Here is a 25,408-nt window from a genome sequence, read left to right on the forward strand (position 1 = left end):
ACTGGACATGCAGAAATAGAAGTTGCCATAGTGGGAAGCACAAATATTTTGGAAATACACTGCAGAGAGTGCAGTTACATGTTTTATATGATGCATGCTTTTGGTTTTGGTGGTATAACCAAATGAAAAAGTAGGATGTTGCAAGAACTGCTTGTAATAGCAGTGGGTGAATTAGGAGAGGGGGATTATGATGCATAAATTTTCGGTAACACAGCAGAATGCAAAGCAGGAACCAAATCCTGATGAAACCCAAAGCTTCATCAATAGTAATAATGCAGAGAAGGATCATCTGTGTCATTTTGCAATTCATGTAACTCGCGTGCAGTGTACAAGCACCATCTCTGCTGAATATTTAAGAAAATTCAGTCTTAAGAGTAAAACATACTTAGCCACAACGATTACTCCAAATCAAAGCAAACATCTGAGGATCCCAGTCTCTCCGGTATTCCCAGTGATCTGTTTGAAATTTTGGAGCATTGGTAGCTTTTGGCAAGTTTTCAGCTACGTAGAGTCACAAACCTGTTGCCAAAGGAAAGGAATGGATTTGTGAAAAGAGGGATGGAAAGCAATAGGGAGAACTGGTACTGACCAAGCAATGAGGTTAAGAGCTGAGGAAGGGCAGGATTTGACCCCACTTTTCTCCAGGACAGTTTACTGGATCAAGTAAGGAATTTGAAGTTATGAAATGTCTCTACATGGCCAGGATTAGGAATGAAACTAGGGAGGGATTCAGTCTAGTGATGATCAACCCAAAGGAGGATTTGACAAGCAGCTGAAGAGAACTTGGCAGGGGTGGGTGAAAGGGACAGTGATGTGACAGAATGGGATTAATGTCTGGAGAAAATAAGGCTGAATAAGAAGCAACAGAAGGGAAAGAGAGAAGGAAATTCATCACCTCTAGAGCTGGGAAAGCAGCTTGTTACAGTCTGCTCCTGCTTTTGTCCCTGAGATCACTGGCAGAGGAGTAAGTGTCCATAGTCAGTGTAATACCCATTTCAGAAGCACTATTTTTCATTTGGCTTGTGTTTTAAACTAGAAATTTGGAAAGAAATATGATGTCAAAATTAAGTATTTTAGATTACAAAGCCAAGCCTCAAACATCAGGAAATTAAGGTTGTTTGTTGGGGCCTTATCTGAATGGAAGTCTTTAATTATTTATTTGTTCCTACATGACATTTTCCCCACAGAACCTGCTACTCATTTGTGAAACGGATATAACACCTCTGGGGATAAAGTGGGAATTTGTAGTAATGAATGCTTTGTCTTTGAGACAACTAGTCTTAGTTGTCTCATTCTTCAGGATTTAATGGCGCTCTGCTTATGTTCAGCATCAGCAAAATATAAATAATACTGACCTGTCACATCTTGAATATTCTGAAAATGAATTTGTTAGTTGGTGTCTGATAGCCATGACAGAAAGATCTTAGAAAGATTACCAATTCTGTTTTAGTAACACTTTTAATTAATATGTAATAAATAAAACATAAGCTCATGCCTAACCAAAGAGAATAAAATTAAAAATACCAAATAGCTACTCATTAAGGAGTTTCCAATCTGTGAACTGAAAGAAGTAGGGACCCAGTGGAAAAATAATAAGCATGTGATTATGCAATTTAAAAAAGTGCATTATGCAAAGGCAACTTTAATGCTGGCGTTTACTGCTGTTTGGTTTCTTGACATAATTTTGGGGGTAATTTATGGATTAGTAAAGTAAATCTTGCCCTAGGAATTTTCAGATGTTTGGTTTTAATTTTACTGATTTGAGACATCCCTTATTGGTACTGATACTATTTTATAAATAGCAAAGTGCTGCATTAGTGTTCTTCAGATCATAGAACCATAGAATAGTTAGGGTTGGAAAGGACCTGAAGATCACATAGTTCCAACCCCCGTGCCGTGGGCAGGGACACCTCACACTAAACCGTGTCGCCCAAGGCTCTGTCCAGCCTGGCCTTTAACACTGCCAGGGATGGAGCATTCAAAGCTTCCCTGGGCAACCCATTCCAGTGCCTCACCACCCTCACAGTAAACAACTTACTTATATCTAACTAGACCTTCACCTGTTTAAGTTTAAACCCATTACCCCTTGTCCTAATTACAATCCCTAATGAAGTCCCTCCCAGCATCCTTGTAGGCCCCCTTCAGATATTGGAAGGCTGCTATGAGGTTTCCATGCAGCCTTCTCTTCTCCAACTGCTGAATAGCCAAAATTTGCTCAGCCTGTGTTTGTATGGGAGGTACTCAAGCCCTTTATCATTCTCATGGCCCTCCTCTGGACTTGCTGCAACAGTTTCATCTCCTTATGCTGAGGACACCAGAACTGCACACAGTACTCCAGGCAGGGTCTCACAAGAGCAGAATAGAGAGGGAAGATCACCTCCTTCAACCTGTTGGCCATGCTCCTCTTGATGCAACCCAGGATGCGGTTGAAAAAGATGAAATAATAAAAGATATTAAATAGAAGCTACATCAAATCTCTTATTCTGAATCTCTTGTTTTGTTCTGTCTTTAAGAGTGGAATAAGGATACTACTAGCTAGAAACATCTTAAATCTTGTAGGAGGCTTCTAGAAAACCAGTGATGCCTTCTAGTAGGGGATAGTCTTATTTCCAGGGTACAGCTGATTTCTCTGAGTACATGAAAATCTGCACTGAAATTGTTCAGATTTCTGTGACTTTAGGGCCTTAGTTTGTATAACTTGTTAACAAAGTAGAAAAGTTCTAATATCCCTATACTTGGAGATGTGTTTCTGCTAATTTTGGTTTTGTTGTGTGATGTTATTGTATTTCCTTAATTTAGCATAGGTTTATAAGATGCAGTGGTATTTACCTCTGGTTGCTTTCCTGAGATCTCTTTCTCTGAATCCATATACTGAGAAGCCAAGGAAAAGGAAAAGTCAGAAGGATGGGTTAGTTTTAGTCTTCCAGAGAGGAGTCAGTTATGAAAACGTTTCCAAAGACAGGATTAATTATAGTCTGAGCTCCATAAAGGTATGCTATGCCTTCCACTTGTAATGGTGAGGAGGTACTCATTGTAAGATAGATAAAAAGAAGTTCTCCAAAGACTGCATTTTATCAGCCAGTAGTAGGACATAGACAGAAACATCCATGAACCTAATTATGAAACCATTTCTCAAATGTGTAAACATGACAGTGGCAGTGAGTGATCTCTTACATACCTCTTGGGTCCTGTGTTTTAACTGTGATTGAACTGAGCTGTCAGATTACATATAGAGTGACAACTCTTTACTAGCTGCACCTGGATGAATAATGCAAAGAAAATATTTGCAATCAGCTTTTACTATATAAAATACTTTTTCTGATTCTCTTAAAACCCCTTTTGAGTTACAGGTATACTTGTGTGGCAAGAGGCATCACATATCATTTATGAATGCATAGTCGTAAATTTGCTGTAAATTCATTGTATAGTTCTGTAATATTAGATAATTGACAAACTGACATCTAATATTCTGTCAGCTGCATGCCATTAATCATTCTCTTCACCTATGGGTTGTACTCTTTCATTGGAAAATACTTTGTGATGGAACTGCAGTGCTGGAGTATTTATGAATTAATTTATGATACAGTTCTGTGGACTTACAAGCTTAAATTTATAAAGTTATCCTCCAAACTTCATATTTATGCAGAAAATTAGCAGCCTGAAGTTCATGAGGGTTGATATTTAGTGTTTCTTGAAATCCAGGCCATTTAAGGTGGTTCTCTAAAATATGCAAATAACTATCTCAGTGTACGGAATTGTTGAAAAGATCGACTATGGTGAGTCCTGTCATTCTACTGACGTTAGTGGAGCTGTCAGATCATGCTACTGTTTTTGTAGTCTTGTGTATTATTTCCTTTTTATGCTTCTATTCCAAACTCATATCCCTAAATGTTAATCTAGTTCAGATCAGCACATCAGAATTATAATTTATAATCTATAATCAAAGTGGTTTGAAATCATTGACATTCCGTTGCCCTTCCCGGACTACTCCAATTGATTTTGTGTTTTTTGGAGAGGAGAGGGAAATGCCTAAAATAGTAGTTCCAGTGAGTGCCTGTGAAACCTTTTTAAAGGCTACAAGACTCTGTCCTTATCTGATCAATTAAAAAACTTAATGAGACTACTCAGTAATGAAAAGTAATAAAATGTTTGGGTATTTTTCTGAATAAACAAAAAGACATATTACAATGCTAAAATAGAAACATGTTTTATTTCAGATACAGGTATTGAAATCCTACCATTACCAATGTTCAAAATAACACTACCAGTATTTCTGAAGTCTGTCAAAGGAATTTTCATTGTTAAATGCAGTAGAGTTTCTGTAACATTTTACAAACAAATGGAGAAGGCTGGGATTTTGTTTGTGGGTTTTGTTCTTTTCCTTTGAAGTCATACTTTTATAGCTTTTTGCCACTATGTGAATTGTGGCTTGATTAGGAAATGTTTACGAGAATGTCCAGTTGATCTTGGGATCAACTATATCTTTTTAAGGTGAGTTGCTGCTTTTGCCAAGTGTTCTTAGAAATGGTGAATTTTCAAGTGATCTCATCCTCCAGATTTGCACTGTGTTGTCTTGTTTTCTTATAGCTCCATCAGCACTTTTCCCCTTCTTTCCCCATTCTGTTTAAAATGACGTATCGGTCTGATATATCAATCCCACTTGGTCCAATGACTAATACTGATGTTATTCTCAACGGGACCATAGTCTGTCATCGAATTTACTTTTTCTTTCATATCAAGATGATTTTTGATTGGCTTATTTGACACTAGAAGGCAACTGCACTTGGTTATGATCAATACCCTTGTAGTCTCTGTTCCTTATCTTTCTCAGTAAGACTAAATTAGCAAATGAACCATGAAAATGTTTCAACTACCTGTCAAACATTAGGAAAATCTTACTCCTGTTGTTAAGCAATGTGTAGGTACTCTGCTGGGCTCTTTATTAGAAACATTGGAATACCATTGCTCTGGTACAAGTCTACTGTGGCATAAAGATTTTTGCCTAAAGCCATATCATGTTTCAGTTTTTGTTTACTTTGGGTTCTCTGCACGGAGCCACTTAAGAAAGTTGATCCAAGTTAGCTTCAAAAATAATATTAGTTAAACTATACTAAATGTGTATGCAAATCCTCTTATTCAGAATTACAGTGGCCTTAATTCTATTTGTTAAGAATTTTCTTTTTCATTCTGAATAAGGATAGCTATACAAAATGTTAATACAGTTTAACTAATCTCCTTCAAAGCCCCATTTTAATTAATTTGGATTAATTCTTCAGTATTCCTATTAAGATCTGTCTTTTCAGTAATACGTTATCACTAATAGTTCAGATACAGCCTCTTTCAAGCTGGTGGCTATTCAGTGGTATCAAAAGTAGTGAAAATTCAAAGAAGGTATCATCTGCAAGAAGACTTTTCCATTAGTCTTTGACACATAATACAAAATATGCACTCAGTTTATAGAGTTTTGTCAGAGATAAAAAGGCTGTTACTTTATAAATCATAGCTCTGCTGTAAGACACTGTCAGTGTGCCTCTGTGTGTATGTATGTATGTACGTGTGTGTGTATATATATATTTTAACTGGGAGCTTTGCAGGTGGACAAGTGACTGCTCTATGCTTGGAGGAACTGACGATGTGGCTGGCATCACCACTACCATGTACAAAATTCTGTAAATAAATACAGGGCGAATTCTGTATTTTCTGGGTGAAATCTATGTAACTAAGTTTTTTCAGCCCTAGTAAATCTAGCAAAGAATAGTGAAAAATAAGAGAGGAGATAAAGGAATAAAGTGTGAAAGTGGATACTACAAAATGTTCTTGTTAAGTTGAAAAGGAGAGCAGAACAATTTCTTCCAGTATTCTCATTCTCAGCAAGTGAACAAATTCAAGCATAAATAAGAAGCTTGCACTTTAATGGAAAATAAGTAAATTTAGTGTTTTGTTGGTTTTGGTTTTTTTTCCCCAGACAAATACTTTAGGTTTGTGTATGGTTTTGAGTTACCATAGTCATATAATACTGTTCTTTCATACTTTTTTTTTTTTTTTTAGTCTGGTGAGATGACACTGTATTTTACATTGAAAAAAATATTTGGATAAAGTAATACTATTTCTTTCCCTGTTTTTATTTCCCTTCATCAAATTTAGACTGTACATGACTGTAATCCTGATAGATGACTCTAATATAAATGGAGATACATGAATTCTTCTATTACCAAACATGAAAATGGGATTGCTGGACGCATTAATATCATATCTGAAGGTTTAAGTTCATTATTCTTAAACAGTTAACATCCAAAGAACATCCAAAGATGTTTCCCATCTGAAGCAATTTTTACAAGAAATAAATATTTTTATAATATGTTCTTAATTTTTGGTCCAAAGTTGTCCCTTTTTCCTGTCATTCTTTCATAGTAAGGAGTGTTATTTCATGACAGGTTTGATTATTCCTGTAACTGTTTTGTATATGGCACAAAGCCTTACCTTCACCTGATGCATTAAGGAATACTGAACTGGATCTGTTAGCAGTGGCTGGCTTTTCTTGAGTGTTTGTGAGATTGAAACTTTGGATAAACGTAAGGGCAGGGAAGAAGCTTTGGAACCAGAACCAGTTTACCTCTGTAGCAGAATGCCTTTCACATCGTCTGGCTTTCCTATATACCACTCAGAAAGAGTTACATGCTCCTGCATTCTTTCTGCGTAGCTGTGACACTGTGTTCTGGGAAAGTTTAACAAACGTGCTACTCTTCAAGCTGTAGCTGAGGTATAGTAGTAGCACTTACTAGTTCAGTTACAGAGAAGGAGCAGAAGTGCCCCGGTACTACTGCTGAAATTAGATTTCTGCATGAATATAGGAATTCTTGGAGCCACTGTTTCTCTATCCATCAATTTTTTTTTTCCCGTAAGGTATGTGAGGAAAATTGCACAGTCATCAACAAGAAGTTATTGTTTGTGAAATACCGTGTTTCATCTTTTTAAGGAATAGAAAATCTTAGAAAAATCATGACTTTTTTCTAAAATGTGTTGGACATGTCTTTGATTTGAGAAACACTTGATATGGAGTGTTTCTAAGCTCCAACTATTTTCCTTTTGTATAGTATTATTTCTTGCCAGTATCAGTCAGTTTTCATTGCAAATGTTTGCTTTTTTTTTAAAAAAAAAAAAAAGACAAACCCATTTTTAAATTGAGGATTATGTTTTAAAAGGTATTTGTATCTTCCATTATTTTGAATAGTGAAAGAGTGAGTAGTAAGTGGCCTTTTCTATATGTAACTGATTTGTGCATGCAGTCGTGGTAAATCTGCAAATAAGATGAAGGCGTATGTGCTTATGCTAGACAAGTTTCTCATTAAAAAAAATAAAAAATCCATCCATGTTTATAAGATTCATGATGTTTTTTGAATAAGTGGCCACCGTATAATGTTTATAATTTTTCTTTTAGTAAGGAATAAACTGTATGATGTTACATTGAAACCAAACCATTGTAAATGTTCACACACAAATCACCAAATCAAACAGTTTACAATCCTACAATGTTTTCATATCATTAAACTGTTAGATCAGCTTTCATTTTTGCATAATGAACAGATGTGAGAAAATGGTGTATTTGTCTTCATTGAAATCAGTGCCATTTCTACTTAGGCTTCTTAGAAGAGAATGACTTCACGAATATTAACTATCAACTAATTAAGATGTACCTAATTAAATGCAAATGCTACTTAGCAGAAGCAATTGCAAGAAAGGCATGTGATTAGGGAATTAGAAGCCGTTTTAACACTTGAAGCTACCAGCTAAGCATCTAAGCAATAGAAATGAGTGCAGACACTTCATCTGATAAGAATACAAGGGAAAAATACACCATCTTTTCACGTGGTTTTTGTTGAAAAACTTTGGAGCCAATGAAGTAGAATATATTGAGAATACAAATTGTAGTTTAGTGTAGTTTGACGTTGTTCAATATCTAAAGAGATTAAACGTTAAACAAAACGTTGAGATTTTATCAGCCTACCTCATGCAGAGAGATTTTTTGTCATTCTGGTCAGCTTTATCTTTGGAGCAGGTATAAATATGCACCATGAAGATGTTATGAAGGCCTCTGGGATTAAGTTTCTTAATGTCTGTCAAAGTATGAGTTAGATACAAGTATTGAACTGATTTAAGAGCAAATATTGGTCTGTCAATCAGGTGCTGTTACATGTGTTGCTTTTTTTCTTTCAAATACTCTTAGGATTGTTAAGATCTTTGATAACTGATCATGGTAAATGATGAATTGCCTGTAAATATTATTGTTTCCCCTTTCTGTGGCTTATTTTATTAGGTTTTCAGAGATTAACTTCTAAATTTGCCCTACAGAAAAATCTGGGTCAGCCTTTTGCAGTTGTGTATGCATTTTAATTAGAGACGTGGTATGAGAAAGACAGCTTTCTTCAGAGATTTCCTCTTGTATTAGAAAAAACCCACAACTAAACAGCAAAAAAATAGAATTTCTTCCCACCTACCCCCCTCAGAAAAAAAAGTCAATCATGGTATGAGACTGAATTTCCAATCAGCAGGTCTGATAAAGTTGAAATAAGATAAAGAGGTTTGAGAAGACAGATTACAAGTGCCTGATTATGCAAAAGGACAGAAATTGAATGAAAGTATCATAAGTCTCCACTTTTTCCTATGCGTAGTTCACAGCATATGGTAGTTTTCTATCTTTTCTGATCACTGATAAAATAAAAATCCACAGTACTGCTGCAGTACCGTGGTTTGGAGGGAAAAGTTAATTTACTGTGATGGTCCATGATAGGCAGGCAGGATTTTTTTCCTTTTGTGGTAAGCTTTGGAGGTTGGTAATTGCTTAGTGATTTGAAAGAAATGCAACAACAGTATTAGAAATTAAAATGATGTTAGTTTATCCTGGTGATGGATTATTATCTGCTTAGTAGCACATATCCTAGCACCAGAAAAATATATGATGATTTTTTTTTTTTTTTTGTAAATTTATAGCTTTCCTGTAATGTGAAGAATTTCCCATTTTGCATTAGGCTAATCAACCAATGTGTAGACAGGGTTATTACAGATGACAGTCTAGCATAGTACTTCAAATTTGGGTAAGTTTGTAAGTTTTCTCTTATTTCAGTGGATTTCTTGAAGTTGGGGTTTTCTGTAATTTCTTTAGAATAATGACAGCTAAACACATTACTGCTTTTTATATACTATTACATCTAGTCACGACGTTCTGGAAACTTTGAGGCAATTAGGCTTTAGACTAGGATTTTCTACCTTATTTTCTTCTCGGCGTTATAATTAAAACTGAGACTTATCCATTTCAGAATTGCATAAAATTGTAAGAAAATGTAAAGACTGACAATGGAGTCAAAATAAGGACATGTGGAAGAAATTTGTATGAGAAACTGCATGGGAATTCAAGATAAAGAGCAGTCTTGTGTACCATTTCATTTACAACCCATACAGGAGGCAGTGCAATACTTTCCTGTTGATTTTTTTTTCCACACAAGGAAGGAAGGAAACTGTAAACGTAATCATCGCAGCTCACAGATTTCAACATCATGTGAACTAACTGCATTTTTCTTCCTGCGGCCTCCATGCTTAGATGCATTACTGAAGGCAGCTGAATAATAATTGAGCATTTAGGCTCAGTTGATGTCATTACTTCTTTTATGAACTTTAAAATGCAACTGCACAGTTTACACCGTGGAATATTCCTGTTTTTTTACCGATTACAAAGGCATTTGAAAAATAATGTTCTATATTAACATTCAAAGAGCTCTCGTGATTTGATCCTATTCATTGTGATTTTATCATCAATTTTTTTACTTAGTTTTTGTCAGGTTGTAGTTCAGCCTTTCAGATACTGTTGCCAGGTAAAGGACTGTGACCAACTTGCCTTATTATTTAGGACTCCAGCATTTTTATTTTATGTTGATTTTTTTGTTGTTGTTGTTTTCTCTATGCTTCATTGAATCTTGCAGTGATTTTGCTGTTCATTTTAAGGCTTTTAAAAAAATTTGCCCTCTGTTAAGCACTTGCGCTTCCATTTACTACAGGTCAGAATTTGACAGCAATTTTTTACTGTGCACTGGAGCATGTATCATATTAAAAGATGCACAGTAAGCAAGAGGGTTTCCTTACTATGTGTCTCTAGTGATACCAGCACTGGGAATGCTTCCCATTGGAAAGATCTTAAAGCATTTTACAAGAAACTTAAATATCAGACACATTTTACAGATGAATAAACAAAACCACAAAGGAGTGAGATGATTCAACTACGTTAAACACAAAATGTAGGTCTTCTGTGATCTAGCAGAAACTTTATCATCTAGACAAAATTATTGCAGATGGTACAAATCTGTAGAAATCCAGCAAAAGTTTAAACAGTTCTTGACATTTAAATCCTTGAAAAAGGAAACTTCTTTTGCCTCTTGCCCTATCTACATTTAGTCACTGCCTTTACTGCAGTTTGGAGAATTTAGCCCAAAATGTGTGTCTGTTGCATGAGGGAAATATGATTCAACTACACAGGCACTGTTTCTGAATATGGACTGTTGCTAGGTTCCAGATTTCAGTGTATAAATGTATATCTATGAAGTTCAAATAAAATCATAGTATCATAAAATCGTTTGGGTTGGAAGGAACCTTAATGATCACCTAGTTTAAACACACACACTCCCGCCCCTGGCTTGGGCAGGGACAGCTTCCACTAGACAGAGTTGCTCAAAGCTCTGTCCAGGCTGTCCTTTAACATTGCCAGGGATGGGGCATTGTTCCCAGGCTATGGTTGAGTGGTTCCTGGTAGTTGACTATACTATGTTCTTTAAAGAGGAAGGCAGCAAAGGTGAAGTTGTTCATAAAATCATTAGTGAAATGTCAGAAGCAATTTAGTCGCAATAAAATATTTCCCTGAAGATAAGAAGTATCCATTATAAAACATTCCTTCCACCTACATTTCTGTGCTGCTGAATTCATCAGATAAGAATTGGACAGTTGACAGTAACTAAGCGCTAATATGGAAGATATCTATTTCTAGTCTATTTTTCTTGTGAAAGCAAAGGATAAAAGTTAAAAGTGGGTTTTTATTTTGGGAGAGAGTGAAGGCTTTTTTTTTTCTTCTTTTTAATATAAACTCAGACTGAGACTAATTTAACACAATTTCTCATTGTGACCCCAAATTTAGCTTGAGTTTCAAGTTAACACCACCTTAGTTGACAGGAGATAAATAAGCTCAATATAATATTATATGTTTATACTATGGCACACTTCGTTGTAATAGTAGTATTTCTTGCAAAGTGTGAAAGTGTCCCAGCGGTTTACGTCATAGCGTCTTACCTGGAAATGGAAAAAATTGAGAGTAAGGTTCACTCCTTTTCCGGCTTTTTTTGCTATTCTTTGGAAGAGAATTTTGAAGTCTGCTCCTACATCTTGTTCTTCAACCCGAACATATATTGTTCTGCTGAAGCACGCAGGAAAGGAATCCCTTCTGCAGTTGTGTCAGGGTGTAATGACCTGTGATACAAAAGGAGCAATTGATGGAAAGATTGAGTCCAGTGAGAGAAGTAGTGAGGGAGGAGATCTAAGAAGCCTTTGGCAGGGCTCAAATTTGTGGTTTTTAGTATAGGAAAACAGCTATTGAGACTGTCTTGATCTCAAAGGTCTTTATAATCCAGATGATTATGACTACTTTAGGCTGTTTTAAAAAGCATGTTTTTCAGGACTTTCCCTGGTTTGCAGAGCCAAGAAAGATTGATGTTTGCAATTCTGTTGGGTCTGAAGATTCTGTATAAAATAAAATATTTACCTGGTTGAAAGGCAATGAGAGATTTACTTGGTAATAAAATAAGGATGTAATACTGGATGGATGGCCCTCATCTTTTTCTCTTTTATAAAGAATTTGGTCATTAATAGTTCCAGGACTCATGACATACCAGTAGTACTAAGGAACCTTCTATTTTCAGGAACATAGTTTATCAGAAATTGAGAGGTTTTAAGACTTTGTAAAACTTGAATGACAAAAATGTAGTTTCTCTTTAGATTGGTGTTTGATTCGTTTTATTGTTATTCTATTAAGCAGTAAAAGCCTAATTTGAGACTTGGGTAAAGCAGTGTTGATAGATTTTTGGCTTAATTTACAGCCTTCACAGTTCTCACTGTATTAGCTTTTCAGAATCCAGGTGGTAGTTATTAACCCTGGCTGATGTCTTCATATACTGTAGAGTATTTAATGACTATTTCTAAAAATATTGTGTTGTATTGAAGAGATGTCCATTTACATATCTTGGTGATATGCTGTTTTGTAGATGATAGCTATTAAAACAAAGGGGTTGATATGGCTGGACTGTAGCAAGTGCAATGCTATAGACACTCCTATCCAGTCCCATTGAGATCACATATGCCTCAATAGTGGCAGATTCAGTAGCTGAATCATAATTCAACAGAACGTTTTATGCCCTATACTGAAGGATCGTATAGCACAAAAGGCATTCAGATGTTTCAAAATGTTACACTTTCCAGGAAACAAACAAAAAAATCATGTCTACAAATGAATTGGCTTTTCCCATGCCTTGATCTTACCCAATTAACAGGGCCTCAGAAGTCCAGTGTGCTCTTATATGCAACTTTTTCACAATTTTTGTAATTGGCATAACATATTGGGCTACTGCTCAGTTCATGTTGCTTTTCATTGCAAGCACTTTCTGTAATTTTTCATTTTTTCCATCTTAGTTCATTTTTTTCAACCTTAGTTCATTTTTTCCATCATCTGCTCCAAACCGAGTATTTATCCTGCAGTTTTTGTCACTGTCACTGAGATTTACTGACTTCAGAATTTGTGATCATTTTTTCATTCCTCATTTAATGGATATTAACTGATTTCATCAGGAAATCATATGTCACCTTACAAAACTAACTACATTGTGGTTAGGGTGCTGTTAAGACAGATCTCAAGCACAAGATTTCCTTACTGAAAGCAAAAGCAACTCTGCTACTTAAACATTAGCTAGTATTTCATTAAACAGTTTATGTTTATAATAAAATGTGTCACACTGATGTGACAGAATTCAAGTGCATAGATCTTTTTATACTTCCATGACACAGAGTAATGTGTTACTGGTTTGTTAATGAATGAAGATATTTCTGGCCAAACAAGACACGCTGACACAGCTTACTACAACTTTCTTCATATTTTGATGCATGGATGAAATTCAAAGGATGAATTGTGGGTTATAAAACTGGCTAAGCTGGAAGTTAGGATACTTTTCACTTTCTCCTATGAACATGGATGAAGAAAAAGTGATTACTGTATATACATTTCCATGCACATAGTTTCCTATCGGTGTATTACTCTGTTATTCACGTTAGGATTTTCTGTGGAATCAAATATGAATTAACAAAATGGAAGTCTAAAGACCACCCAGGCTGGCATTCACTTCAGCAGCATATCAAGTTAAACTAGGTTTAAGCATGTTCTTATAGAATCAAGGCAGAGGAGACAAGTCATTGTAACAAAAAAAAAAAAAAATCTATTTACCTTGTTTATATAGAAGAGAATCTAATTTATTTGTGTGCCCATCTGGACTAGATTGCTCATTTTAAGTTAATTTAACAAATGATAGACTGCTACTGGCCTTTTCTTTCCCAGGAGAAGAGGTTGACAGACAGCTGTGTAGAGATGCTATCTACCCAGTCCCAGTTGTCTGCGAAGCTCCATGCCCAAAGGATTGTGTTCTCAGCATGTGGTCTGCATGGTCCTCCTGCTCCCACACCTGCTCCGGCAAAACCACAGAAGGGAAGCAGATGCGTGCCCGCTCCATTCTGGCATATGCAGGTGAAGGTAAGGTCGCATACTCTTGCAGACTCTTCTTCGACTGTGAATTCCCAGCTCTCTTTGTAATGTCAAAGTAATTTCTTGATTGACAGAAATGAATTATTAGATGGAGTTCTGTTTTTTTAAATATAGAAAAATTATTTAAATGCTTATCCTACAATTACTCATAGTACGTAAAGCTGCTTTAAAGAGGAGATTTTATTTTGCTGATTTCAATTAAAGTTGCTTTTTTTGTTATACTGTGTAATGTTACTGTTTTGATTTCAAATATATGGATTTCTCATTTTCTATTAAAATTCAACAGTGTAGATACCTTATCCTATGCGGACCTCTAGAGAGATATTTAGAGTATTGTTAGTAATTTGGAAGGATATAAATAGGAATGCTGAAAAGTTGAGAGTTTTAATTGGTTTAAATGCTAACAAATGGCTTTTGTAGCCTCTTAGCTCAAATTGGTAAATGATGTTACCCATTAACATCTTTATTCATAGTAAGACCTTTGTTTTACCCTGCAAATCCTCAGTCGTATGAATGGCTTTCATTCATGCAAATGGTCATTGTGTAGCATCTGGAGCAAATGCAAAGAGAAGATATAGCTGGAATATAAACGAGAAGAATAAAAAGGTTTTAGATATAGGCTCAGCATCTGTCCTTTGACGATTTTCCATGCTTCCTATAACTGGTTTTGTTTTATTCTTAAGTATTTTGTTTTATTCTTACATATATTGGGGGGTAATAAAGCAAATGCATTCTATATGTAACATGGTTCTAAACCAGCCTTGTCAGGTGTGCCAGGGTCCAACTGAAAATTCCTTGTGCAACACTGGGAGCAAGGAGACACAGCCACCATGAGTTACTGGAAAACTTTTACTCACTTATATTGCTGACAGGAAATTTCTGAGCCTTCAATATAAAAGGATATTTTAGTTTTTCTTTGAAATCATTAAGCATTTTATTACTTCAAGATGAAATGATGAAATTCAGCTGAAAAGTTGAAGCTGTAAGGCGTGGAAACAGTGAAACAGAATATCTGTTCTGAGAAGAAAAAAAAAAAAAAGCCAGGCTTCGTCTTACACCAAAACACTTCTCTGTTTGCAAGCACAATTAACCTCATTGCTAAAAGATACTGTGTATTTGACAGAATTCAGGTAATTGTAGACGGAAAAACCTAAAAAGTATAGCAGAGCAGGCGCATTCAACCTTTTTCCTGAAAGGGGCCTTTGCTAGAAGTGTAAGAGGCAGTCATAACTATACGCATTTTAGTAGGCGATTCAAATTACTTAGAAATAACTTAGATAGATCTATGTAACAAAGTAGAAAAGCTCTTAAAATAATAAGCAAAATTGGTTAATGTTGTGTTTGTTTTTTTTTTAATAATACATGAAATGGACTCATATTGAGAGAAGCAGAGCCATGTTTCATATGGATGATAATATGTAACAACATGCTAAGGCTTGGAAGGTTCTTTCATTTATTTATATAGTTCCATTCTCTGGAGTTTGTACACAGTGCAAAGGAGCATGGTGTTAATCATATGATAATCAAGTAAACATAAATTCATGTGCTTCTTGCTCTTCCACAAGGTCAAGATAATAGCTTTTCAAAATGCGTAAGTAATTTTATTAGAGACAGAAATTTAACATCTTGACAAGCATGCCACAGAAGTGGCAAACTAAATCACTCCAGAAAATGAATCCTTTTTAAAAAATATTCATTTTATTATGACTTTGATACTTAACACAACTTAGACTGATTTGCAAGGCTACATGTACAGCAAAGCAGTTAAGCGCAGCCTGGATTTTTAGGTATGTGAATTTTATTTATTTTTATTGTACAATGATCAGAATCAGTAATGACTGATCACAAAGACTGATAGGTCTCAAGCCAGAGATACTACTGAAGCAATCCCTAAACTAGTGCTGAGAAAGCTAACTCGTTACCTAGATGTTGCAGTGTGTCAGATTTGCTCGAGCCCTGACCTCTTTACTGCTGTTCCAAGATGAGGTTATTCTGTGCTTTTTTTAAGGATACAAGCCTGTATGCCTACCTAGCTTACAACAATTCACTCACATCTTGCTCAGGTATCTTAAACACCATGCTCCTTTGCACTCTGTCTGAACTCCAGAGAATAAAAATATATAAATAAATAACCTTCCAAGGCTTAGCATGTTTTTACAACTCTGCCTAGAAGTTCTTGTTCACCTCTGCTTGTGTTACAGTCAAAAAGTATTAATTTAGCTTTTATATTTTATGTTTCACTGAAATTAGACTTATTGTCGTCTGTCTCCTTGCACATAATTTATGCCTTTAGTCATTTGCTGTGTGACAAATAACTGAGTGACTTTTCACCTTCAGAATTGCATGACAGAGATCAGCTGTGCTCCCAAAACATAAATCATGGATTGAGTAGTTGGTGCTGGGGGGTCGTTTTGAGTTCTGGGGGCACAGAATATATTCTCTATTCTGCTGATGTGAAAAGGAAGCTTCATGTGAACCATTTTGAAACATGCAGGTTTTAGTTCTGTTCAGGGCTTATAAAAAATGCACATTATTGTTGGTGAAAACTCTGTAAACACCATGTATAACTAAAATTCCAAAATCTCATAAACATAATAATAATTCCATTTGCACATTAAAACTCAGTTCTGAAAATAACTATCAGTTCAATTCAGATGAACAGTCCCAGAGGTGTTCCCTTTAGGAGTTTTGAACCTTTCCTCGAGCTGTTGCTAACAGTTGCTGTCAATATTAATTAATTAAAGAACATGCAACCAATTTGGATACTAAGATGACTTAAGGAGTCCAGGTTTAATACTGTGAGCCCTTGATCACATCCATCCTCCTGCTAGTCTGGGAAGATCAAAAGCATTGCAGGCTTTACATACACAGTGAATATTGCAATCTCTCAACATGTCTGAAGTGCTTAATTCTTGTTCACTGGGGTACTTAAATATGAACACCCCACTGAAATTTTTGAGGGTCTGTAAAAAGGTTGAAATAGGTTCTTTTATTTGGATCTCATATGGCTCCATGTTGTCTGTGATGGTTCAGTTCCTTTCCTCTTTGAAATAAAAAATACTATATTCTGTCATTTGCTTTTAGTGTTGGCAGATGACTGTCATGCTATGGCATTTCACACTTTTAGACCGCATTTCTCTCCTCAATTATCAGCTATCTATGCTGCTGAATTGGTTTGAAGAAACCATCAAGTTAGCATAACTGGCCACCAGGAAACAGTCACAGTATAATCAATTTTCCTGGATGACTTAGAATAGGAATAACTCCATAGTATTATAATAATTCCTTGGTGAGAAGAATAGCTTCATCCGAAAATTGAAGCCATATGTAAACTACAGTAGTGACAACTTTTTCTAATGAGCTCTGGGATACGACTGCCCCTCCAGCAGCACACTGACTTCTGCTTGAGCTGTGAGCTGACCTCAATTGTACTCTCTCAGCATCATTTCCTCATTCTGAACAACATCTCTTCCTCATGGTCAAACCATACACTGCAGAGCCTCAAGCATCTGTTATGGGCTTATTTAGTAGCATTCAGTGGAGAAAGAGGGAGGAGTCTCTTTTCCCAAGATAAAGGTTTTTCTGTGGTTTGAGAGATGACTCCATGTGGAAACTGGTGTCACAATAACCATTTTTATATCTTTTCTGAGATCATTGCCTTCAGCTTGAAGGTTTGCAAGGTGACGTGATTTATAAATTTGCTTGTCTGTGAGCCTGTCTATAGTGGTGGCTCATTTGTGTCACTGTCAAATACATCTTCATGGTACAGTAAGAAACTCAGGGAAGTCACTGTCTCAAAATATAAAATGACAGCAAAGGACATAATGATGTTACCTGATATGGCTGTTCTGAGTAAGTCTAGTAAAGACATCATATGCAGCTCAGCCCCTCTCTGTTGAATGTAGGGTTTCTCTATTTTTTATTTCCTGTTTAATATATCTGTAAATTCCTTTCCTGCTTACAAGAGGTCTTATATAATTAGTAATACACTCTAAGACTACTTTACATAGCCCATGACCTGACATTAAAAACTACTAAATTAGTCTTAATTTTTTAGTAGATAGTATATATACAGATTGATTCTGTATTAATTATGCACTATCATTGATTGACACTGCAAAATCAGTGTCATACAGCATAACACTAATATTGTGGATACATTCCAAGTTTTATCGGTAGTAAATGAATGATGCTAATCTTGGAAAAGTAAAGACTAAAAAAAAATAAAATCCCACAAGTCAAATGCAAAGAAAAAAAAAATCATCTGATTAAAAAGAAGCTTAATAAAATGAGAGTGAAGGACTATTTTGTTTGAAATATCTCTTAGGGCAGGGATGCATATACATGATAATGTCTACTGTGGCCATTGTATGTTCATAGATTAGCAAAGTATAATACCAGAAAGACTATTTAATGTGACCTCATATATCACAGGCAATTAAACATCAGAGTTAGATAGTCTAGAGCATCAGTTGTCCATCTCATCAGGTATTCTCTTTGACAAGGGCGAACAGCACATACTTCTCATATATCTGCAGGATTGATTTACTGAACCTGTAAGCTGTATCAAAGGAGTTTCTTTTCAACTTCAGGGGTCTTATGGTTGATGTGCTTTAAAATTTGATTGCTGTTAAAATTCCAGTGCACTTTGACTTCGTAGTTGAAAAAGGGGAGTTATACTAAGGACTTTTCAATGGAAAAGTATCACCTCACTCCAGATTACAAAAGGCACTTCAGTCACGTGTTTTCTCCAACTTTAAGTTTATTCCAGCTGTTTTAAAAAGCGTATACAAAATTACATGCATGTAAAATGAGTGATATCAAAATGCTTAATTAAACTTATGCTAAATGCTTTAAAAATATTTAAGCATATTGAAATTTGGAAGTTATAAAGAAATGTCACAAAAAAAAACAAAAATCCCCAAAACTTGAAAAGCCAATCCTTTAATATCCTAGAGTGAGATGTGTTACCCATTAGGAGCTCCAAATCAGGTAGAAAAGCAATTTAAGCTTATGACAATTCTGTTAGTCTTCAAAGAAACTAATCTTATATCTCTTCTATTTTATGAGTAATATGGAAGTCTCTTTGTAGAGGTAGCCTTTCATTTTCAAGCTTGCTTTGCTTAACTGTCCAAAACCAGAAAGAAATGCTTAAGCTCCAACTGGTTTTGCACCTTGAAATGACTATTTTTAGTGCAACCAAGCAGTTTACAGTCATCTGACCCTGTATTATATAAAATGTAATTATGATTTTATGTCCCTTTTTCATATATCCTACGATTAAATATCAGGGGGTTTTTTTGAGGTTTTTTTTTTTTTTTGTGATACTCATTTGGTTGAAAGGCTCTTAAAGCCCTAGCCTTGTTACTCCTACACAGATCTTGTAAAAGGCATCTCTAATTGCCAGTTTTCCAGCCCCTTCTGCTTATTTCTGTAACTTTTTTAATTTGAGGGATGCAAGAAAATAACTGTTTTCCTGGAAAGAATGGCATACTGATTTATAAATAAATATTTTCTATTCTTACAAAGATTTGGTACTAGTAATAGTTGGTTTATATTTCAGTACTGTTGTTTCCGTAAGTTTTCATTCTTTCCATAGTTTTTAAAATACTAATATAATCTGAACAGAACTGGATTCCCACAGAGCTGCAGATATTCATGCCCCAGTGTTTTTTATTTACAAGTCAATGTCACTCCTAATTTTTCCCTGAATATACATTCTTGCATAGCTGTCAAAACTGAATCGAAGTTTTCACTTTATTTTCAAATGCCTTAGGAACTGGTGGCTATGGCATCTATTCCTGGGGAAACATTTTTTCCCACACACCCCCCCTTTAATTTATTTAATTTGCTTAAATATTTCCCTTTTGTTTCTTCTTCAGATGGAAATAGTTAATTTAGTAACCTTCCATATCCTTTCTAAATTCGCCTTTATCTAACCCTCATACTGGGGCAACATGTCTAGATGCCTCATGGGGATCAATTTTCTCTTGTAAGCCAAATAATTTGTGACTTTACTATCTTAAATTTTTTATTTTTATTTTTTTCAAAATACGCTTACTTTCCTAATTTCCTTGCTTATATTCCTGTTGGTGTTAGATGGAAAAAATTCAGTTTCCTGAAGGGATCTGCTTGAATAACTTTTTGAAACTGATTACATAACCATAAATTTGTCATAATTTTGTTTTACCTTTTTTTATTGTCTTGTTTTTTTTTGGAAAATGGTAGTGATGTTTTATCTTGATGCTTTGCATATTGACATATATTCTAAGCAATTCTAAAAGACTCAAGTTACACCTATTCTAAGCTAAAACCCAATTTAATTCCAGTCATTGTTTAATTACTTTTCCCCATTTTTAGGTTTTTCTAATGGCCCTTTGCAAAATTTAAGATTAGCTAGTCTTTGGCATGACATCTCAGTTAATAAGATGTTTACTGTTGCTTGCTTGCACCAATATTTTAACCTGAAGTCAGCAGTTAAAAATATCTCTATGGAAATAATTTGAGAATTTACATTTTTGTCCTGTGGTTTCATTATAATGGCCCTTTCTTCAGGTTTGCTGCAGATCTAGACACCTCACCAAGCAACTCAGAGTATAAAGCATTTTCAGGCTTGTGACACTTCACTTGTGTTGGAGTACTTGAAACATCCATTTTTAATTTTATTACATTTAGTGGTTTGTTTATTTTCTCTCAACAATAACTGCTTAAAACCACTTCACTCTTGCATTTCTCTGGAGCAGGAGGTCAACCTGAAGTTCAGTGTTGGAATATAAAGGCTATTATGCTGTCTGACATGCACTTGGTGTAAGTAGACAGTTTTATCTGTAGAGGAAAGTTGTATGGCTTGTCTGCAGCAACTACTTAAAAGTTCCTCTTTCAGTTATCTTTCTTACCATTCTTGTCTTTTAGGGAAAGACTAAATTGTTATTTAGATTTTCTTTGGCTCACCATCACTTGGAGTTCTGTTGTTCCTGTGTAAGCCATGAATTAAGTCTTAAACCTAGATTCTGTATGTCTAGTAACACCAGAGTTCTAGCATACGTGCTGTCCATTCACAGAGCTAGACATCTAGTAGCCTATGATCATGTCTAGTAGGAAAGACCTGTTCTTTACTCATGGAGGATTGGGAGGCCAGATTAGCTTTGAAATGCTTGAATATAAGAAACTGAACATATTATCTGAAACTGGACATAACAAAGATGGCATTATCTGAGCTTTTCTTCACAGTTATTGACACATTAATGCGTTTTAATCTTAACTTGCAACAGCCTTTGTTATCTCAGTCTGGACCTGAAATTACCAGCTGTGCCACCCTCTTTGGTAATTACATAACATGGAGAAATATCCACTGGGAGCTAGGACAGGAGCTCCAAAATTCTTTTTAATTGGTCTGTGAATTGCACACAAACAGTGATCTCTACACATGCGTAACTATAATGTTTAACCATTTCTTCTGCCTAGAGCCTTCACACATTTTTGTGTTTCTTGCAGTCTCTTTTAGAGAACCCCAAAATAAAAAGGCTGTAGATTACTCCAAGCACATTAGTGTGCTATAGAAGTTATGATTGTTTTGGCGTCCTTATTGTACACTTTTACATTTACTGTCCGTATACAGTCTGTTCTTTGTTGCCTGGAGTTTGTTCAAAGTCAATATTGGGCATTTGAAAAGGAGGAAAAAGGAACAGCATTTCTTTCATGTAATCAAAGTGATAATATGTAACTAGTAAGATTTCAAAGTGGGTATGTTGGTTTTTTTTTTAATAAAACACTTTATTTCCTTCCCCTCTATGAACTTTTGCCCTGTTTTATTGTTCCAGGAGGAATACAGTGCCCAAATAGTAGTGCCCTACAGGAAACACGCAGCTGTAACGAACACTCTTGCACTGTGTATCATTGGCAGACTGGCCCATGGGGACAGTGCATAGAGGATACGTCTGTCTCTGCTTTCAATTCCTCTGCCAGCTGGAATGGGGAGGCCACCTGTTCCGTAGGGATGCAGACAAGAAAGGTCATCTGTGTGAGAGTCAACGTGGGACAAGTGGGCCCAAAAAAGTAAAGATTTTGAACAGTATCTTCATGCTGTAGTTATCTTATGAATTTGCTACTTTATATTTGTATCACCAGTGACTGAATGCAAAGGCAAAAAGACCTTCTTTGTGTCCTCATGAGGGAAAAATTAATCTTTTAAAAATACAAAACTGAAGCAACAGGAGGACTACATAAAACCATTCTTGCTATTGATTTTTACAGTGGTGTTTACAGTGCTGATTCTGCTGACAGCTGACTGACTGCTAAATCCAGCTGGCCCTTGTCATCATCAGGCTGAGTCAAGATAAGAGTCTTGGGGTACATGTATGGTGTGCAGTGCAGCTACATGGATGAGTGCAGTTCACTAAAATACATGTTTGGATCTAAATTTGATGCAACCCATGTTAGTGCACCTTCTTAGAAGCAGACCAAGGAGGTGAAGCACAGTGGAGCTCTGACAGGGAATTAGTTTGACAACCTTTGTGAGATTTTTTTTCCCATATATGTTTTTTTTAAGACATTCCTTTGGCCCATTGATTTAATTTTACAGTTTAATATATGACCAGGGTTAAATACAGATTAGCTGCTAGTAAAATGCATTTGATAATATATTCATACAGTTTTCAGTCTGTAAATATACACCACTCAGGATAAATTCAAAGCTGGAAGAGGTGATAGTAGAGGTCATTTAGAAGGTTCATGAGGCAGCTGTTCTCATGCTAAATATTTGCATGGTGCCTGAAATTTGTTTCTTTACTCAGCAGTAGACTTATTCCCAATTTACTTTAAATGGAAATATGAGGACTAATACCAGCATATTCGGTAATCTAAATTGTTGTATGTCTGCATTAAGTTGCTGTTCTGTTCAGCCATGATACCATTATATCTTTTATTTGTTACTCATTTTACATAACAAAAACCCAAAACAAAACACAACACTAATGACTAGTCTTCCTTTTAAAATCCACTGTTAATGTCTCTGCCTTTGAGTCAACCCTAAATTTTTGAGAGAAGGCCTGTTTTATTGTGTCATAAATGGATCCCATTCCCACCCCCCCCACCCCCCCCCAAAATGAAATACGAGTTTTGGTTGATCCTTCAAATTGTCATGTTAAAATCGCTGAATTGTTTTTAAAGAGCCAAACATTTAACATGAAAGTGTAAACAGAAATCCTGTTTTAAGCTCCCTTTAATAAAAAGGATTCCTGTAGTAAGACAATCAATATTATTGGCTTTATCTACCTCAAAAGTTGCAGGTATCTTTTCTCGTTTACTTGACCTTGAGTAAGGATTGCAAAAAAAATCAATACTTTAAGCCACATATACTAAATACAAACAATATAAAAGATAGAAATGAAGTTCTAATTGAACTAATTGCCTTGCCCGAGGATCTGAAGAATTGTAATGTTCAGTGCTCCTGAAAGATGAAGTTCTCAGTGAAACAGTGTATGTGTATAATTCAGACTTTTTTTGTATACTTACAATTTTTGTTGTTCTTTAAGGAAAAAGTCATTAGTAAGCCAATGTTCAGTACTTTTTAGAAGTGCTTTCAATTTTAACCTTAGATAAATTTCTGAAAACATAGTAAATGCATTTAATTGATGATGCATCTTTTTTTAAGACCATATATAATCTGATTTTACAAAGAAACAAGGCAAAACTTGACTTAAAATACAGAGAGCTTATGCAGAGGTGATGGAGATTTGTGTTGCTATAGTTATAATATTCCATGGTCTTTTGCATAGGTATTTTAAGGGAGGAAAGGAAACAATGTGGATGTCGTTACAAGAAGGCACCAAGAAGTTGGTGCTGGTTCACAGAACTGGATCATACTCTGAGAATTTTATGTAAAATGACAGGAAAGTGCAGAGACAACCAATGGAAATAATGAGCTAGCAAGTGTTATTGCTGAAGAATATGTTTCTGTAAAGCTTTAATTCAACTTTTCTTCTTTGCATCTGCTTCTCCCCCCGCCACCGCACAGGCATAGTTCTTCACTGACCATGGAGATCACATTTTCTAGGTAGTTCATCACTAGATTTGCCTGTGCTCCCTTCAGCCTGGCAAGAAAGATGCCTTGAGAAAGCCAAGCTTCCCCAGCTGATCGAATCCAAATACAGAACTGGTTTCTCATCCCTCTGGTCCCAGACACCCAGCAACCACAAATCATAGTAATGATTTTCTCTAATGAGCCAAAAGCTCCAGAATGCAGAAGTGATATTCTTCTTGCCTCTTCACATATTCCCCTGACAGTCCACAGTCTGTATGCTTTTAGAGCAATAGTAATTTTCAGGGTTTTTTTTAAAGATTTGCAGTACTTCTGCAAGAGTTATTACATCATTCTGAAAGCAAGTAGCGCAGCATAGAGAGTCGTTTGTCCTTGATGAAAAAATAGGAACACAGAATGGGGAAAATGACCTGGGCTAATGAGTCCCCTATGCGGCAGTCCAGTAATCCCTTTTATATGCTGATCCAGAATCTTCCTAAAACAAGCGAGTTTTCTGTCCCTTCTGAGAGTCTTTCACAGTCTCATTGATCTGGCAGTTTCAAACCATTTTCTGGTTTCTGTCATGATCATGGCGAGCTTATACCTATTTGTTCCTGGGTTAGCAGTGTTCAGTTTAAACATTCCTCCTTCCAGAGTTTATGCTTCTAGTAAATGTATGAGGAGCTTAAAATGTGTTTCACTAAGCTAAACTAGATCGCTTTTCTTCAGATTCATTTGAAAGCTTGAAAGTGACAGTCAAAAGGCAGAGACTGGAATGGTGAGTGAGGAATGATTATTTAAAGTTAAATCCCCAGTTGCAGGATACACCAGGTTTCACTTGCTTTCACCAGATGTATTTAAATGCTAATAGTTTTTATTTCTGTGCTTCATTCTGATGAATTCTGGGCAACTAGCAGTCCCCTTGTGTGCCTACAGGTATTCAGTACCTCTCGTGATTCTCTGCTTCACAGCAGAATGATTGTTCATTTGATAATGCTTCTTTTTCATTTTTTTTTTTAGATGCCCTGAGAGCCTCAGACCGGAAACTGTAAGGCCTTGTCTGCTTCCCTGTAGGAAAGACTGTATTGTGACTCCATTCAGTGACTGGACATTGTGTCCTTCTTCATGTCAGGAAGGTAATTTTATCCATTGTGTGCTTGTAGACAGATTTTAAGAAAGAAAAAGAGACTAGCAGTCACTTTTGGCAAAAGGCTTATACACATCTCTTTCTGACAGAGGACATGTAATAGCTGGTACAGTAGCTGCAGGGAGGACACAGCATTTTTGATTAAAAGAATGGTTATTTTTATACATTTTCTTTATGCATCTGCATTTTTTTTTGCTATTTTACCAACTTTTATGTTACAAAATCCCATTTGCGTCTTCTGCTGATAAAGAGATAACTACTCATGGAGTAAACACATACCAGAACAGATGTAGAACTGTAGCATTTGAATTATGAGATTATAAAATGGTCAGTTTTGGTCTTTGAAAATACACATGCTGCTTGCTCATGAGAAAAACTTCAGGCTTTATCCACAAGGAGATAG

At 35.7% G+C, this 25,408-nt stretch overlaps 1 protein-coding gene across 1 annotated transcript in view; it reads left to right on the forward strand.

Annotated features, from left to right (window-relative positions):
• The window catches only part of THSD7A (thrombospondin type 1 domain containing 7A), a 286,529-nt gene that overhangs the window by 198,487 nt on the left and 62,634 nt on the right, over positions 1–25,408 (forward strand). The window contains exons 8-10 of the mRNA XM_062605006.1: positions 13,637–13,828; positions 21,661–21,895; positions 24,879–24,994. Of these exons, the coding sequence (XP_062460990.1) occupies positions 13,637–13,828; positions 21,661–21,895; positions 24,879–24,994 (543 nt within the window). The remainder of the gene's footprint in view (positions 1–13,636; positions 13,829–21,660; positions 21,896–24,878; positions 24,995–25,408) is intronic.

The sequence above is a fragment of the Pezoporus occidentalis genome, unplaced genomic scaffold (assembly GCF_034315485.1).
Source record: "Pezoporus occidentalis ecotype Australia unplaced genomic scaffold, CSIRO_AGI_Poc_V1 ctg9, whole genome shotgun sequence".
In the NCBI taxonomy this organism is placed as follows: domain Eukaryota; kingdom Metazoa; phylum Chordata; class Aves; order Psittaciformes; family Psittacidae; genus Pezoporus; species Pezoporus occidentalis.